The sequence below is a fragment of the Urocitellus parryii genome, chromosome 13 (assembly GCF_045843805.1).
Source record: "Urocitellus parryii isolate mUroPar1 chromosome 13, mUroPar1.hap1, whole genome shotgun sequence".
NCBI lineage: Eukaryota > Metazoa > Chordata > Mammalia > Rodentia > Sciuridae > Urocitellus > Urocitellus parryii.
The window spans coordinates 53,900,074-53,916,713 of NC_135543.1; the positions used below are offsets into that span (position 1 = coordinate 53,900,074).

General features: G+C 42.8%; 1 protein-coding gene across 1 annotated transcript; it reads right to left on the reverse strand.

Moving 5' to 3' along the window:
* Positions 1 to 3,731: 3,731 nt before the first annotated feature.
* Positions 3,732 to 10,930, reverse strand: Zbtb14 (zinc finger and BTB domain containing 14). The gene is made up of 3 exons (XM_026394541.2): positions 10,843 to 10,930; positions 8,400 to 8,483; positions 3,732 to 6,819 (listed from the first exon to the last, which is right to left on the reverse strand). Exons 2-3 carry the CDS (start codon positions 8,400 to 8,402, stop codon positions 5,476 to 5,478), a joined length of 1,347 nt encoding a protein of 448 aa, XP_026250326.1. The 5' UTR covers positions 8,403 to 8,483; positions 10,843 to 10,930; the 3' UTR covers positions 3,732 to 5,475.
* Between the last annotated feature and the right edge of the window lie 5,710 nt (positions 10,931 to 16,640).

Genomic DNA, 16,640 nt, shown 5'->3' on the forward strand with positions numbered 1-16,640 from the left:
TGGACCTGTTCTCCTGTCCTGGCTCTGGGAAGGGCTCTACATTGGGCAGGATTTCCAATTTTGAACTTGGTGTCTTTATCACTAATGAGTACCTCTGAGTTGTCACAAAACATAAAAAGAGATTGTGTTAGTGCCTGACGCCTGGTAAATGTTCAACACACACATACCAGGTTTGATCAAAATTGATCCCCTTCACTATCTCCAGTGACAGGTTCAAAGTGAGAAGTGAAAGCAAACAAAAGGCAGCAGTGACCTTAAAGAATCACCCATGTCTGTCCTTACTGCAAATAAAAAAAGGACTATGTTCCAAGTATAGCATAGGGTGCTTTCATAGAACTCTGTCAAACTGACAGGCAGCCCAGATGTCCACCTTTTCAGATTCCCATGAGCTTATTTGCTATGCCAACCTAAACACATTGCTATCTTTGACTGGCAGTGGGCACAAACTGACTCTTTGCTCTCAGCCACTGGCGAGCAGACTCGCTCTTGATGCATCTTCCCTTCAAATTTTCTGAGTTATGAATGCTCTGGTCAAAGCTGCTGGCAGCCCAGGTTATCTATCATTTTTCACTCCTCTATATTTTACTTGCATCAGTATCTTTCTTGATGCCAAGTTCCACTATTTTAAAAGAAATAAACCTTAGTCTCCCATTACCATTCTTCTTCCTGAAATTTAGTATCAATGAAGAAAACTAAGAATCATTTTATGGAAATATTTAATAAATATATTTTCTCAGTACACATTCAAAAATTCCACTTGAGAATGGTGTATTTTGGTACCACTAAATCTCATGACAATGTATGAAACACCCTTAATTACTTTCTAAGATGTGTTCCTTTAACTGGACTAAAATACCACATATTTTAAAAAATAAGTATTCTGGACATTTATGATCAATAATTATTTGTAAACATTTGTAAAATTCAGAAAGGTAAGTGTTCTTTCCAGGACAATAAGCTCCAGGAGGACAGGAATGGAGTTGTTCTTGTTCACTGTTGCATTCCCAGCACCCAGTCCAAGGCCAGACAAGTACAAGGCATTCTATGAGAATTTGTTAACTCACACACTTTAACCTTACTCTATACACTTTTGTGTAAAAATTAATGGAACTATCCTCTTTAAAGCAAAGTGTTGTAGCAAAAGGAACAAAGAATTCTAGAGTAGTAGTCTAAGCACTTTGGAGAAAGCAACAGACTATCCTGGAATTTATACAAACCAGAAAGGCAAAGTCTGGGTGTAGCCTAAACACATCATTTAGAAAAGCATAATATAAAAATATTTTCTAAATGCATGACTCCATGTATGAGACTCAAAAGATGGCTCTCAAAATTGCAATGCTGGCTCTGCCAGCATGTTCCCCAAGAAAAGCAGGAAACCATCCAGAGGCCGGTGTTAACTCTTGACTACATTCCAATGACCTACTTAAAAATGGATAAATGATGAAAGACTAAGATGAATACACATATTTTAGAACAAAGCTGTAAATGGATTGAAGCTTACAGAAATGCTAAGATAAACAGCTTCTGTAGACGTTTTCAGTTAAGACGATTTTAAAAAGTTGAGTCTACAATTCAGGGCCAGTGATTGTAGAGCTGACAGATGCCAAAGGCAAAGAGAATTAAGAACAGCAGGGAACATTTATGGAGCACCTAGAGCGGCAAATGCTGGGCTAAACGATTTGTATTTCTATCCTCACAGCAGATGAGGTTAACAACCCCTGTATCTACTTTAGAGAAGATGAAATCAAGGCTCAGGACAATGAAAACTTGTCTATGTCTATACATTAACTGATAAGTACAAATGATCAAAACCCAAGTTCGACTAGAAAAATCTTCCCATTAATCCACAATTCCTCCTTGTTACACTTGAAAAAGTCAAATGAATGAATATTGGTAACTGAGAATCTCGAAAACATTGTGAAAATACTCAACAGCTGAAATCTGTTACAACTCAGATAAATTACATCTAGGGTCCTTGAGATGAGATCAGAATGGTAACCCTGAAGGGAACCATAACTAACAGATGAAGGGCAGAGGCCACTGTCAGTTTTTAAAGGATACATAGGACAAGAATGAGAAGGGGTACATATACGCTGTTAGCCAGCAGTCAAGTCTCTTCTGCCTTTGTATCACCAGGATCCTGCCCAGTGGCTCATGAAGGATGCTCAGGAGATGTTGACTCATTATTATCTTTAGATGCAGGATTAAAACCTTAAGTCATGCAGATGCAAGACTAACACCCTATTTTGAATAATTTCATGGGGGAAGAAAGTTCCCAGTTATAAGGGAATATACAATAATCAAGACAGACTTGAGAGGAAAATGACACTTCTTCATTCTCCTTTTGGGAAGTCATGGTTCCCTGACTTTTACTATTCAAAACTAAATACTACAATGCTTATAATTCTCATTCATTACACTTACAGTCTGTTCACAGCAGTTATCATCACTGACAATGTTACTACAAGAGAATGAATTCCAGGTTCCAAATGACTGAGTTACAGTATAATCCATTTAATTGGAAACTACATACACTTACATCATTTTCTCTCATTTCAATCTTTTCCTCCAACAAAACAGAAGTTAGTATCAAGTTCATTTGATAGTACTTCCGTAATTTCCAAACACTTTAAATTAATGAGCAAGTTAACAGAGGCAAATTACCTGCTGCAGTTTGGATTTTAAATGTTCTCCAAAAGCGCATCTGTTGGAGGCTTGGACCTCAGCTCATGACATTATTGGGTCATGGTGGAACTTTGCATGGGACCTAGTGTGAGGTCTTCAGGTCTTTGGGGGCATGCCCTTGAAGGGCATCTTCCTCTTCCTAGCTTTCTGGCCAGAGATAAGCAGCTTTGTTCTACCATATGTTCTTTTGATATGGCACCATGGGCCCAAAACAACTGGGCCAACTGATCATGGATTGAAACCGCCAAAACAAAACTTCTCATCAGTTGAACATCTCAGATGTTTCTATAGTAACAGAAAGCTAACACATTGCCCTTCAGTTAAACTTCCCCAAATCCTCTTTCTTCATCAGTACCAATATAATGCAAGTTGAGTACAAAAGTTAACATCAAGTTTATGGACATTCTCTTTATACAAACAGAAAAAGTAGCAGTGAAAAGGGAGTAATATTGACATTTAGAATTTCCCTTCCTCTCATGTATGTAGCAGATGCAGGGTGAGCACATTTCAGAATTAACTCCCTATAATGTTAGAGATACCCTTGAAGAATCTAACATGATGTTTTCACTATCCAGGAGACTATTACAGCCAGATGGATGTGAAGAAAGGCAGTTACTGACCAGGTCTCAGCAAGCAGAACAGCTGTCAGGTTATGACTCTGCTGCCACTAAAAGAACACAAAGAAAACATGCACCCAAATACATACAGGAACCCAATACCAGTGGTAGAAATTGTAACATAAATATATTTCCCATGCAAAATAGGCCAAATGACAAATACCTGCACAATACAAATAAAGATCTGAAAATTAAACTTTCTCTTTTGGGGGTACTGCCATGATTCTGTGGTTTCAATGGGTGTCAATCCCACGTTAAACTTGCAATTCTATAAAACCATGATTAAGAGTATAGAAAGCATATTTTGGAAGAAACCTGGGTGTGTGAAAGGTTGCTATGAAAAAAATGAAAACAGGAATGATAGAAGTATACTTTCTTTTATATACAAAAATGAAGGCCCAAAATATGGTTTGTTGAAGTAGCTATCAACAAGATGTTAAATTATTTTTCCTTTGCTTTGGTTAAAACAGCCTTGGAACAGCAGTCAGTTCCCCTTCTACTAACAGCATATAAACACAGTGACAGGACTACTTTTAGTACGGAATAAACAACTTTCAAGAAAAGAAATTAAATTAATTTTAAACTAAATTAAACATTTTTACCAATAAATAATTTCTTTTAAAGTAGCATCTCCATCCTACAATCTCGGGCAGAACATATACACCAATTTAAAAAATAAAGTTTCTCCCACAATAGTCATTACAGGTGTTAATGTAACAAGCTATTAAATGAAATTACTTTAATGTACTTAAAAAAAATTCTAGCAACCAAACATGAATTTTAACAGTTGTCATTTTCTACAATTGTACATATTCTAAAATAATTGACTAATACTTTCTTACAGAACATAATTCAAACTATTGTTGGCATTTCAATATATTCCTAACGAAATGGTTAAAAGAATATTTAGTACACCAAATCTGAAACAGAATTTATAATTCTGATTTACAGCTAATAAAAGGCAATCAATTCCTATTTAAACTGTAACCAGTGATGAAATATACTTCAATAACAAACATTTGGTCTCACAATCTTTAATATTGGTTAAAAACAGTCTGATGTTTGTTGCTCATGAAAGTTACTTTAATCCAATGTGCAAAAAAAGGTGCAGCCATCTGCTTTTACTTGAAATACATAAGACCAACACTACTATTTACACACTTAGATGATTTTTAAATTTATTAATTTAAGCAAGCATATTGCATCTCTTTTATGGATAAATCATGTGCCACAGAGAGCCTAAAAGCTGGATGACATTCCATTAAGCCACACAAATGTTTCTTGTCCTAATTTTGAACCTAAATATAAATCCAATTTCAAAATCAATTAAGAATTACTTTGATCTAATAAGTCTTGGAATTGTTGCACATATGAAAACCTTGTCTCTGAGAGCTTTCACTCCTCTCACCACTGGTCTACTCCACAAACCCCCACTTGTTGCAGAAGGACAATGCCCCCAAAAGAGGAACCTGTGAACCCAGCCCTAAGCACCAGCATCCTGTGGGTTCACAGGATGATGTAGTACGTACGACTACAGCTTTGGGGGTAGATATGGGGCAATCGAAATGGATGAAGAAACACTTCAGCAAAGCAATTATTACCTGTGCACAAAAACAATGTAAAACAGTGACAGAAAAAGTGAACAAACCAAATATAAATCTAATACCATTCTGCATTTCCAGAACTTGGTTTCACACTTGCGCCGTGTTCTTGGTCAATCACCCACCAGCATTTTCTGGGTCTGTACGAAGAACGTTTATTAAGTTATTCAAACTGCTGTTTTGACCAGAAGTCACGTGTGACTATGATGATTAAGAAATCAATTTACTCGATTATTACTCTGTGCAGTGCACTCACAACGCGAGTGTAGAGGATTAAAAATAGAACAGAAGTCTCACCTCTAAACTGGACATAGGAGTTCTCAAATTAAAATCATAAAAAAGAAAGGGAGGGGAGCTTACTGGCAACAATAGACACTAGTCAGGACACTGAAACGGTTTGGTCAGAACTTAGGAACGTAATTTCCTTGACAAAGTTTTAAAACACCTAACCAATCACTGCCTTATGTCCAGCAAGTACACTGCTCCATTCATTTAATAACTGGCGTTCGCTGATCACGATCCATGTCGTCCCAGTCTCGGCTTCCCAGGCGCAGCACTCGGGTCCTCCACCTCTAGCTACAGGCTATTGTCTCCAACTGCTGCTCGGCTTCTGCGGCCATGGCCGCAGCCTGCAACTGTTCAGTCTCGCTCTGGATGGCACTGGGGGTAACCTGCTTCCTCTCGCTGTGCATATTGTTCTCATGTCTCTTCAGATCCGATGCCTTGGCAAAGGCCTTGGTGCAGGAGCCACACACAAAGGGCTTTTCGCCTCTGTGCCTCCTTTCATGGTCCTTAAGGTGGGACTTGTGTTTGAAGGCTTTGTCACACATGTGACATGCGAACGGTCTTTCGTTACTGTGAACTCTCTCATGCTTCTTTAAGTCTGGGGCACGAATGAATGATTTTCCACACACCTCACAACTGTAGGGCTTATACCCTGTGTGGATTTTTAAGTGTTCCTTCAGGTGGGCCTGGGTGGTGAACCCTTTTGTACACATCTCACATACAAATGGCCGGTCTGCGGTGTGAAGCTTCTCATGCTTCCTCAATCTGCCTTCATCTGAAAATGTCTTACCACATGCTTGACAGGCAATCTGCTCCCGATGGTGACCATAAAGTAAATACTCAAACTTCATGTCACTGGTGGCAGTCCAGCCTGGTGTCTGTTCATCTTTTACCTCACTCATTCCATCATTAAATGTTAAGGCTTGAGGGGTCTGGGACCCCAAATCTTTGGACTCTGGGGTCTCCATGGATTCTACTTCCTGACCGTAGCAATTTACTTTTCGAACTTCCTCGCTCCCCAACTCTTTCAAAATCGCTTCCTGAACCCTGAGCGTAGTCGTAGGTGACTTGCCGTCCTCTTGACTTGGGGGGGTGCCTTCTACTGTGTCATCTGAAGGACTGTCATCCTGATCCCCGATTTCTTCCACATCATCATCCTGAGTGTCAGCAGTATCTCCAATGGGGCGATTTATTTTGAGGCAATATTTACTCTTTGATTGGCCATTATTTTCATCAGGACTAGATACATCTCGCTTCTGAGAACAGAGTTTATCCAAAAATCTGATACCAAGAATCTGACCTGATGACATCATTAAGTTAACATCTTCCTTTTTCACGGAGATCTTTGCTGTGTACATGTAGTTCAGGACCTCTTCAAATATATCAGAACGAAGAAAATCTATCTCGATTACTGAAGAGCTATCTACCTCAAGCTTCTTGAAAAGCTTTTTAAAGTAGGTGCTGCAGGCGGCAAGAACACATCTGTGTGCTCTGAATTTCACATCTTCAACCACAATAGCAATATCACAAAATTCTCCTTCCAGGCGTTGTTCATTTAGTGTTTTCAGAAACAGAGTTTTATGATCATCGTCATTGTATTTAATGGTTTCAGACATACTGATGAAAAACTCCTATGAAAACATTTTTTAAAAAAGGAGTTTAGTAATCATGAATAATACTTCATAGAGAAAACATAGGCAGATTTTCATTTTATGACTGATTTTTGGAACCTAGCAATTTCAGAAAGTCAATGTTAGGGATTGCCCAAGAATAAGGGCAGAAAAGACTGATGCCAACTGAGGGATTTCCGTACCGTTTTCTGTTTATCTTCAGTGTACAAAATATCTGTCTACTTACAAGACCAATAGCAACCTTCACAAAATACATGCCAAGCATTATTCTAGGCACTTTATATATTTTAACTAAATTCATGTCCAAATAACCTTGACTTATTCTACCGCCATTTAGTGAAGAGCTAGGACTCAAATGCAGATAATTTAGCTTCAAAATCCATGCTTCTAGATAACCAGAGGTAATCACAACATAAGTGAACCTCAAGGTTTAAGAAACAGTTTGGAGGCAAGAATCCTGTAGACCTGTCTACAGAATCTACTCTAATACCACACACAGAGAAGAGTTTCTAAAATAACTTAAGAGCTCTCAGTGAAAAGCTTCCTATACAGAAGAGACAACCACTGACACAGAATTAGAAAGGGATGTCATTGCCAAAATACTCAGTGCTGTCTTCTAGTTTTTCCATAACAGTTTTATGTCACTCCTAAATGAGGGTCAAGGTTTAATGTGACCTAAGAGAAACAGATGACTTCTGGGAAAATAATGATGAGTGGCTTCATTCCCACTGGACACTAACTGCCATCCAAATAAAAGTATCATCAATATTGGATGCACAGGTTGAATCTATTACCTGAAGTGCTTGGGACCAGAAGTGCTCTGGATTTCAGATTTTTTAAATTCTTGCATACACATAATATGAGATATCTTGAGGTTATGACCCAAATCTAAACATGAAATTCATTTGTTTCACATATAACTAATATGTATAGCCTAAAGGTATTTTTTTTAATTTATTTTTGAGTACTGGGGATTGAATCCAAGGGCACTGCATCATGAACTACATCCCCAGCCCTTTCTATTTTTTAAGACAGAGTCTAAGTTGTTTAAGGTCTCACCAAGTTGCTGAGCTGGGCTTGAACTTATGATCCTCTGCCTCAGCCTCCAGAATTGCTGGGATTATCAGTGTACACTACCATGCCCAGCTGAAAGTAATTTTATATAATAAATTTAATAATATTTTAAACAGAATTTCATGGTGTAGTATTTTCCACTTGAGGTATCGTATCAGCACTCAAAAAAGTTTCAGATTTTCAAAATATTTTGAACTTCAGGTTTTTGAATTAGGGAAACTTGACCTGTTCTTGCTAAGAATTTTGAGTTATTTTACAAGAAAAGAAACTTAGAACTAGCATGAAGGACCTCTGTCACCATGTTAAAGAACTAGTCTTTTAAAAATAATGTGTCCTATTTGTTCTCTTAAAAAATTGTTTTACTTTTATTCAACATAATATAAATGTGAGGAAAACACAATTTTTCCAGAGAAACAGACTGCTATATATAATCAGAATTGAAAATATGCATTTTATAGCGAACACAACATGATTTTTTCAAGATTTAAATTCAAAGGTATAATTACCATGAACAACTCAGGCAATTATCTTAATGCCTTAAACGCCAAAATCTTCAGATCAGAATTACTCTGATCAGGGACACACCAGACCTACAGAGAAAAAGATAAAACAAGAGTGAGGTAACATCTTTCTCTATTCTGAATTCTCAACCAAGAATGTTGTCAAGAATTGAGTTAAAAAGTAATAATAATAAAAACCCTCCAATTCTTTTTGTGCCTCTTGTCCCACTTCACACTGGGAGTAGCAAAGTGGGTGATGAGTATCAGGCCCAGTTCTGAACAGATGTGGACTAGAATGGGTGAGGACTGGGCACAAGGGACATGGAGGGACTGTACACTGCAATAGGAAGGATGGGTTGGAGAACCGTTAAGGGATTACTCCTCATTAGCAAAGCCATGTCCACACTTGTACACATGTGGACCACTACACAGATGACAAACTCCAATAAGCAGCCCTTACCCCCATCGTTTCCAGTTGGGTATGCAACCTTCTACATTTTCCTCTAGGCTTGTACAAACATATACATGCACTTATCTTATATAAAAAACAGACAAAGCTGTACAAGCACACATGTAGCATGGGAGGAAAGAGTAGCTGTTTTCTTTACACACCTGTGTGATAACGAGCACATTTGTCTTTAAGATTGAACTTGTGAAATCCTGGTATCGTATCTCTATCCCCACAGTCTCAAAGAAATTTAGCTTTTTAACTCTTAGCCGAAGAACTCTTTCCTGCACTCCAATATCTTAAAAACCAAAACTCTTCCTCTACTAAACCATGACCAAATAAACTGGTATAGTAGGAGCAAAGGACTGAGCTGTAATACAGTCCCACAAAAAAAAAAAAAAAAAAAAAAAAAAAAAAACTGATGCAAACCTCTAACCTGAAGACCAAAGTTCCCTCTATAGAAAACACTAAGCCAACTAGAATACTAAGGGGGTTTCTCATCTGCAGTGTGAAGGCTGGGCAAAATTATTTTTAAGGATGCTTCTTACTTGACCATTTTGCTCCCTGTTCTTTAGGGTCCCCAGGGACTACAGTCACCCCCCAGAGAGAGGGCAGTCCAGGGAGAAGTTTCCTACCCTGTCACTTCCTACTGATGTAACTTCTGGGGCTTAGAAAGTAAAAGTGCACGGGTCATACAGTGTCCATGTGTGTCCTGTGTGTGCGCATATGTGGCCAGTGTGTATTTGGCTGTCCCCCTCCTCAAGATCTCTTGAGGACCTGAAAGGAGAGACCATGTGTTCACTGGCTCATTTTTTTCTATGGAGATGTTCCAATTGCTAAGTTCAGATGAGTCAAACCGGAAGACAGCCATTGCCAGTATTTATGTGGGTAAGTGCAAGAAAAGATGTAGCCCCCAACTACACCTCCACAATAAAGCTGCCCTTTGCAACTGTTCCCCAAATCGCGAGCGCACAGAGTCGCCCGTATGGAGCAGGGAGTGGGGCTTCCCGCAAAGCCAAACTTACATAAGCAGCCGCAGCCGCCACCCCTACCCCTGCGACAATGGCTGCCGCACGATTTCAGAAAGGGGAGGAAGCAGGGAATAAAGAGCAAGATCCGAGGCGCTTTCAAAGCGTGTCCAGCCCTCACTCTCATCTCTTTAGGCCCGGGACGTGGGGGAGTGAATAAAGCCTTTTGCATTCCTTCCCAGACAAAAGCTCCCAGCCTCGGAGCTGCCTGGTGAAAGCGTCACTTTCCCTTTCATAATCAGACTAGGGGCGCAGGCTGTCGGCCTGAGCTCTGAGCGCGGGAAGGAGGGCCCGCGGCGGCCCGGCGGCGCGACCAGCTCGGGAGCGGGCGTGCGGACGGCTCCGCAGCTCCGCGCCGCGCCCCGCTCCGCCCGCGAGCCCGGAGCTCGCGCCCCGCGCACTCCCCGGCCGGCTCGCGCCGGGCCCTCCCGCGCCCTCCCGTGGCCGGGGGCGGGGGCGGCGCGCGGCCGGCTTCCCGAGCTCCGCGGGCGCACCCGGGAGTGCGTGCGCGGGGGTCCCGGCCCCCTCCTCCGCAGGCGGCTGGGGGCGGCGCGGTGGGGCCCGCGGCTCCGAGGGGCGGCGCCGGGCGGGCTGCACTTGGCGCCAGGCTCGGGCCATCCCCACCCCCACAGCGGTGCACTGCGGCGGTGCGAGCGGGGGCGGCCATGAACTCGGCCGCCGAGCGCGCGCGCGGGGCCGCCACCGCCTGGCCGCTCCCCGAGCCCGCTCACCGGCCTGCGCGGCCCCCGAGCGCCCCATCCCCACGCCCAGCCCCGGCCCACGCCCGTCCCCGCTCGCACCGCGCCGCGCCGCCAGCGGCGCCGCACATCCTGGAGCTGGCTGGTGCCCCAGAGCTCGGCGGGAACGCGCTTCTTCAAGGCCGACCCGCTGCGCCAGCCGCCCGCTGCCCCCGCGTCCCCGCGCCCGCCTCGCGGATAGCCCCGGCCCCTTCCGCACCCTGGCCCGCGCTTACCTGCAGCCTGGCACAGCCACAGACACTCGCCGTGGGCTCCCCGCGTTCTTTAGCGCGCAGGCCGGGACGGAATGGACGCGGGGCGCGGGGGCACGGTGGGTGGCAGTGTTTTGGATTTTTTTTTTTTTTGGAGTTTGGGGAGGGGGCGGGGTGGGGGAAGTCGTGCACGTCCCTGATGGTAGCAGCCCTCCTCCTTGCACGAGCACAGAATGTCTAGCCAGCCGTGAACACCCCCACCGCCCCCCCCTTCCCGTGCATGCGCGGTGCGGGCTGGGGGGAAGGCGCGCCGCCGGCTTGCGCAGGCACGGAACCCGAGGAGGCCTCCAAGTGGGCGAGCAGAGAAAGGGTTAATCCGGGACCTTGCCGACGCTTTCGGTGGTGTCTACGGGGCCGCCCCCGGAGGACCCTGGCCTGCGCACGCGCGCGCACGCGCGCGACTTGGAGCGCGCGGAGCCCGCGCGCGGGAGAAGGGGTGGGCGGGGAAGGGGCGGGGCTTCGCTGTTGAGAAGCGTATGCACGAGCGCAGCCCGCGAGCACCCGCCCCGCCTGGAGCTCCCGCCTTCTGCTAAGACTCCTGGGCTCCCGCCCGCGCCCTGCGTCTTCGCCGGGGACGCGGGAGCCAGCGCTCCCGTGCGTGTGCATGTGCGTGGGCCTTTGCTGCCGCTGTGCGCGCGCGGGTCAAGCGTTGTGGCTTCAGGGCTTGCCGGGGCACCTGGGTGGGATCCCTGGACAACTTCGCTCTTGATTCATTCTGGCCGGTGTGTGGATGAGCGCTTGCGGGCAAAGGGTCTCGATTGGCGTCGCTACCGCATTTTTTATTAGTGGTTGTTTGCAGAATGAATGAAAAAAGTGCCATCTTTGATTTGAAGTGTAAGGGGTGAACCCAATCACCCAAGAGAAAGGGATTACTTCTAAAGCTCTTCAGTTCCTAATGGGTTGTGCCTATCTCCAGAGCTACTATGAGGAACCTTCCTAGCAGAGTGGAGGGAAAGATCACGTGCATTGGGCAATCTATTGCGGTGGGAGAGCCACCAAAGTTCCCAATGCCAGACCTCTCTCTCCCCGGCTTCCATGCTGAGAGAAAATCCTCTTGTATTTCACGGATGGCTTCCTGAAGTTGCCCATATTTTCTAAAGGAAATTCTGTATGCCCTTGGTTGATTTTTGTAATGTCAACCGCATTGGTTTAACATTTCCCAAGGTGCTTTTATACACATCTTTTCCAGTGTTCACAATAGCATGTTAGCATGGGGTTTAGTGAATCTATTGATGGAGACAAGATAGAATAGAGGGGTTCTAGAGTTAGTCACATCCAATTCCAGTAGTGGTTAAGTTGTTTAACTTTTTAAACCTCAATTTCTTATTCTCTGAAATGGAGATTTTTTTTTAAAGAAAAAAAAAAAGGCACGTAATAAGGCAGTTACTAGGATTGACTGGAATAATACCAGGTAAGTGCTAGCACAAATATTAGCTCAAAAGTGTTAAAAGGACCTGCCTCCACAGATGGTTGATTCCAGTGGCAGAGGCAGGCCCAGACCCAGAACATCTGTCTCCAGAGTTCATCTCATCATACTTGATCCCCTGTGAATGCTTGCTTGATTCTTGTTTGCATAGCATGTACACTTCAATTCTGTTTCTATTTATGGGAGAATAATAACAGTGTGTTATGGTATAGGGTTATGTCATCAAGCAATCAAGCCTGACATTACAGTTACTGTCTGAGAACATGGCTAGCTCTCAGAAATGTTCATTACTACTGCCCCCCCCCAATATCACGCATGGACATTTTTATTCATTCTGCTTTTGTTTATTATCCGCTTACTGTGTGAAGACATCTTGACATATTGATTCTGTATCAGTTATTCCTTACATTTATGTTTGTGTCACCCAGGCTCTGCCTGGCTATTTCTTGCTTGGTCATGAAGTTCATGGGAATGAATCTAAATTAAAGATACAACTCCATAGGAAGGAGGAGCAAGAGGTGGGAAAACAAAAGAGAAGGGCCTGACCCAGACTCTCATTTGTGTTCCCACACTTAATCGTGTATCTCCCAACACTCATGAGGTTCATAGGAAACATCAGCTGACAAGTGCCAACTTAGGGGAGTTAATCAGGATCAGAGCCTTCCTCAAATAAGTGTTTTTCCTCTCCTATAGACTATCATCCTAGGTGATAGTTAGGATCCAATAACTGCTGGGGGACACTCAGAGCATGTTGACCCTCATTGGGGATGTCCATGGCCTCCTGAGTGGAACCTGTTTCTAAGGAAACCAAGGCCTGGGCCTGTGGTGTGAAGTGTAAGGTGCTAGGGCCTGGAGTGTGTACAAAGCAGCCCCCTAAAGATTCTTAGGGGCTTGGGAGGCTAAGGCGGGAGGATCTCAAGTTCAAAGCCAGTCTCAGCAAAAGTGAGGCGTTAAGCAACTCAGTGAGACCTTGTCTCTAAATAAAATACAAAATAGGGCAGGGGATGTAGCTCAGTGGCCGAGTGACCCTGAGTTCAATCCCCAGTAACTCCTCCGCCACCACCAAAAAAAAATTCTTGGAAATGTCAGGTCATTTGGGGTTCTCACAGAGGAGTGGAGTTGATTTCTCCTTTACATCGACCCTGGACCCTGGTAAATGAGAGTGGGCCAGTTCTGAGTAGAGGCTTTGAGAAGCAGCCTGTGTTCCACTGGTGTGCTGTGTGGTCTGCCTCTAGAGGAACACACACAGGTCACCACTTCCTCTTCAGCCTGGGCCCTTGAAGGCAAACAGATCTGAGAGAAGGAAGCCAGCCTGAAAGCCTACCTGAGCCCACCCCAAATTGGGCAGACAACAATTCATCCACAGACCCATGATCGAGAAATAAAGATTTGTTTTTTGAGTCACTGGGAGGTCATGTTTTGTGCATTGTTATTGAGCAAAAACCAGTACACCTGCAGAATGAGATATGTCCCACCCAATGTCATAAGCACCCATCCCCCACTTGCTGCTCTGAAATCCCTGGGTATGGCAAATGAACAAAAATAGATCCACACAGAGACAAAGATGTGCACATTCAACAAACAATCACATAATGATTATACAATTGTACATTGTGATAAGTGCTTTTAAAAAATTGCATATGATGAAAAAGGAAGAGGAAGGACTAGTTTTGATTGAGAAATCAGGGAAAACTCCAAAAACACATTTAAGACCTGTAGGGCCAGGGAGAGAAGGCCAAAGCGGGGAGGGATTGCATTTCAGGCAGATCTGGGAACAGGATCAAAGGAAGGAACTAGGTGTGCGTGACTCTTCAGAGGATAAAGTGACTGGAACACAGTGGACATGAGATGGGCCCATAAGAACAGCAGGACCCAGCAGAGGGCCTCACTGGGAACCGGCTGAGTTTTTTTATTAAGCACAAGAAAACCATCAAAGGATCTCTGTTTTAAACTAAAATTTACTTAGGCAAATATATTAGTTTCCTAACCAGACTAAACTCAACATTCAGCACACAGATAAGACTTGCAGTTTCCCTACCTTTAAACACTGTTGTCTAATACACTGAAATTGGAAATTCTAAAAAAAAAAAAAAAAAAAAAAAGATTTGGAGTTTCAAACATCTTCAATAATGAGACCATTTACATAGAACTTCCACAGTTCATGTTATGGGGGACATTTTAAACTCCATCCTTTACTACCTAAAAGTAGAAAATTAACAGTTTACTCATGAAATTCACATAAAATGCTATATTAAGAAGTATAATATTGACAAAACTTCTTTTTTCACAATTGCATGATTATCACAGTAAAAATGAAAAGAGAGAAAAATCTAAATTACCTTAGCTTTTTCTGGATCAATAGAAGAGACTTGTTAAATAACAATAAAAATACTATATACTATCTGGGAATCAAATAAAAAGGAAAGAGGTTACTATAGTAGATTCATTTGTATGGAATATACATCTATAAAATATTATCCTAAGGAATTATAATCCCATGACATTTCCAGTGGGAAGCTTGAATCACAAGAAGATGAACATCTGTCAACAGGAACTTCTGGAGGAATTACTACCTCAGAATTGAGTTGGCCACATGGAGGATCCTCTCCAGGGGTGCTCAACTGGTGGGGCATCTAATATGATGGGGTCCAGATATGACTACCCTTTTTTTCTCTGTAACCTGGTCATCCAGAGAATTCTCTTGGTCCTTTTGAGTTAACATCAGAAGAAACTGGACATTCTGTAAATCTTCTCTAATTACAATATTTGGCCACTCTTTTATAAATCTAATATTATTTCAAAACAACAACAAAAAGTTCCATGAAGATAATTTTCTCTGGATGCTTTTGAGATTTTTCTTTGTCTTTAGTTGTTAGCATTTTGATAACGATGTTCTGGTTATGAGTTTCATTGAGTTTATACTGTTTAGAGTTAACTGAGCTTCTAGAATATTTCTCTAGATTTGGGAAGTTTCCACCTTTGTTTCTTCACATTGTTTCCTTTTCTTTTTTTTCTTTAATATCTTTATTTTTAAATTTTTATGTGGTGCTGAGGATCGAACCCAGGGCCTCACGCATGCCAGGCAAGCGTGCTACCATTTGAGCCACATCCCCTGAAAAACCATCCTCTATCTCAGAGCAAAGCCTGTCCAAGGAAGGGACATGACCTTTGTCCTTGGAAAGACCCACAGAGCACTCCTAGGCACATTCCCACCCTGCTAAGTGGTTTATCTAAAATAACTGGAGAGATCTGCTGTGCCAGGTGTTCCTGACTCAGTCAGGCTAGGTGGAGACCCATAGTAACCCCCTAGCAGCCACCAATCAGCATGAGACAGGGAAATACCTGGGATGCCAAATGACCCCCCAGTAGTTTATGGTGGTTGATGACGTGTTGGGAAACCATGTAGTTCAGCATGAACACCTCTCTTGGCTTAAACCAATCAGTTCAAATAAATCCCCCTCTTGTAGTAACCAATCACCCATACCCAACTTGTTCCCGTATCATGTTTTAGAGTTGTTATTTGATTTTCCCACAGTATGTGATGATTTGCTAAAAGATGTATGTGAAGTCCCTGCCTTCTCCAAAGAATGTATAAAACTGCTGCAAACCCTGGGCTCGGGGCCTCTCAGCGTCACCAGTTGCTGTGTGCGCGCTCAGAGGTCTAGCTCGCAATAAACACCTCTTTGCTGTTTGCATTGATCTTGGTCTCTGGTGGTCTTTTGGGGGTCCCGAATTCGAGCATAACAAGCACAACATATAAATAAATGAATAAGATAAAGGTACATCAATATCTAAAAAAATTTTTTTAAAAAACTCTTGTAGGATCGTAAAACTTTTAATTCTTTTAAATCTTTTTTCTCTCGATTATTCAGATTTAATAATTTCTACTGATCCATCTACAATTTATTGACTCGCCCTTTTGTTATCTCCATTCTGCCACTTACCTACCCAATGAGTCTGGTTGGTTTCAGTTGTATTTTTAGTTCTAAAATTTCCATATTTATTTATTTACTTACTTTGCTGAGAATTTCTATGTTTGATTTGTCTAAGTGATCCATTATTATTTCTTGGAGACTTTTTAAGAACAGCTTCTTCCAAGTCTTTGTTTCTTCATTCCAACTTTATCATCTTGGTGTTGCCATCTGCTGTTTTGTCATATTGTTGCCGAAAGCTCTGTCCTTGTCCCTGATGCCAATCCGATAATGAGGACACAGTTTTGAGAAAAAGGAAAAAGAAGGTTTATTGCTTTGCTAGCAAAGAAGAAACACAGGGGGCTCCTGTCCCAAAAGCTGTGGTTCTGCCCATCCGCAGGAATAGGGGGGCTTTTATAGAAGTG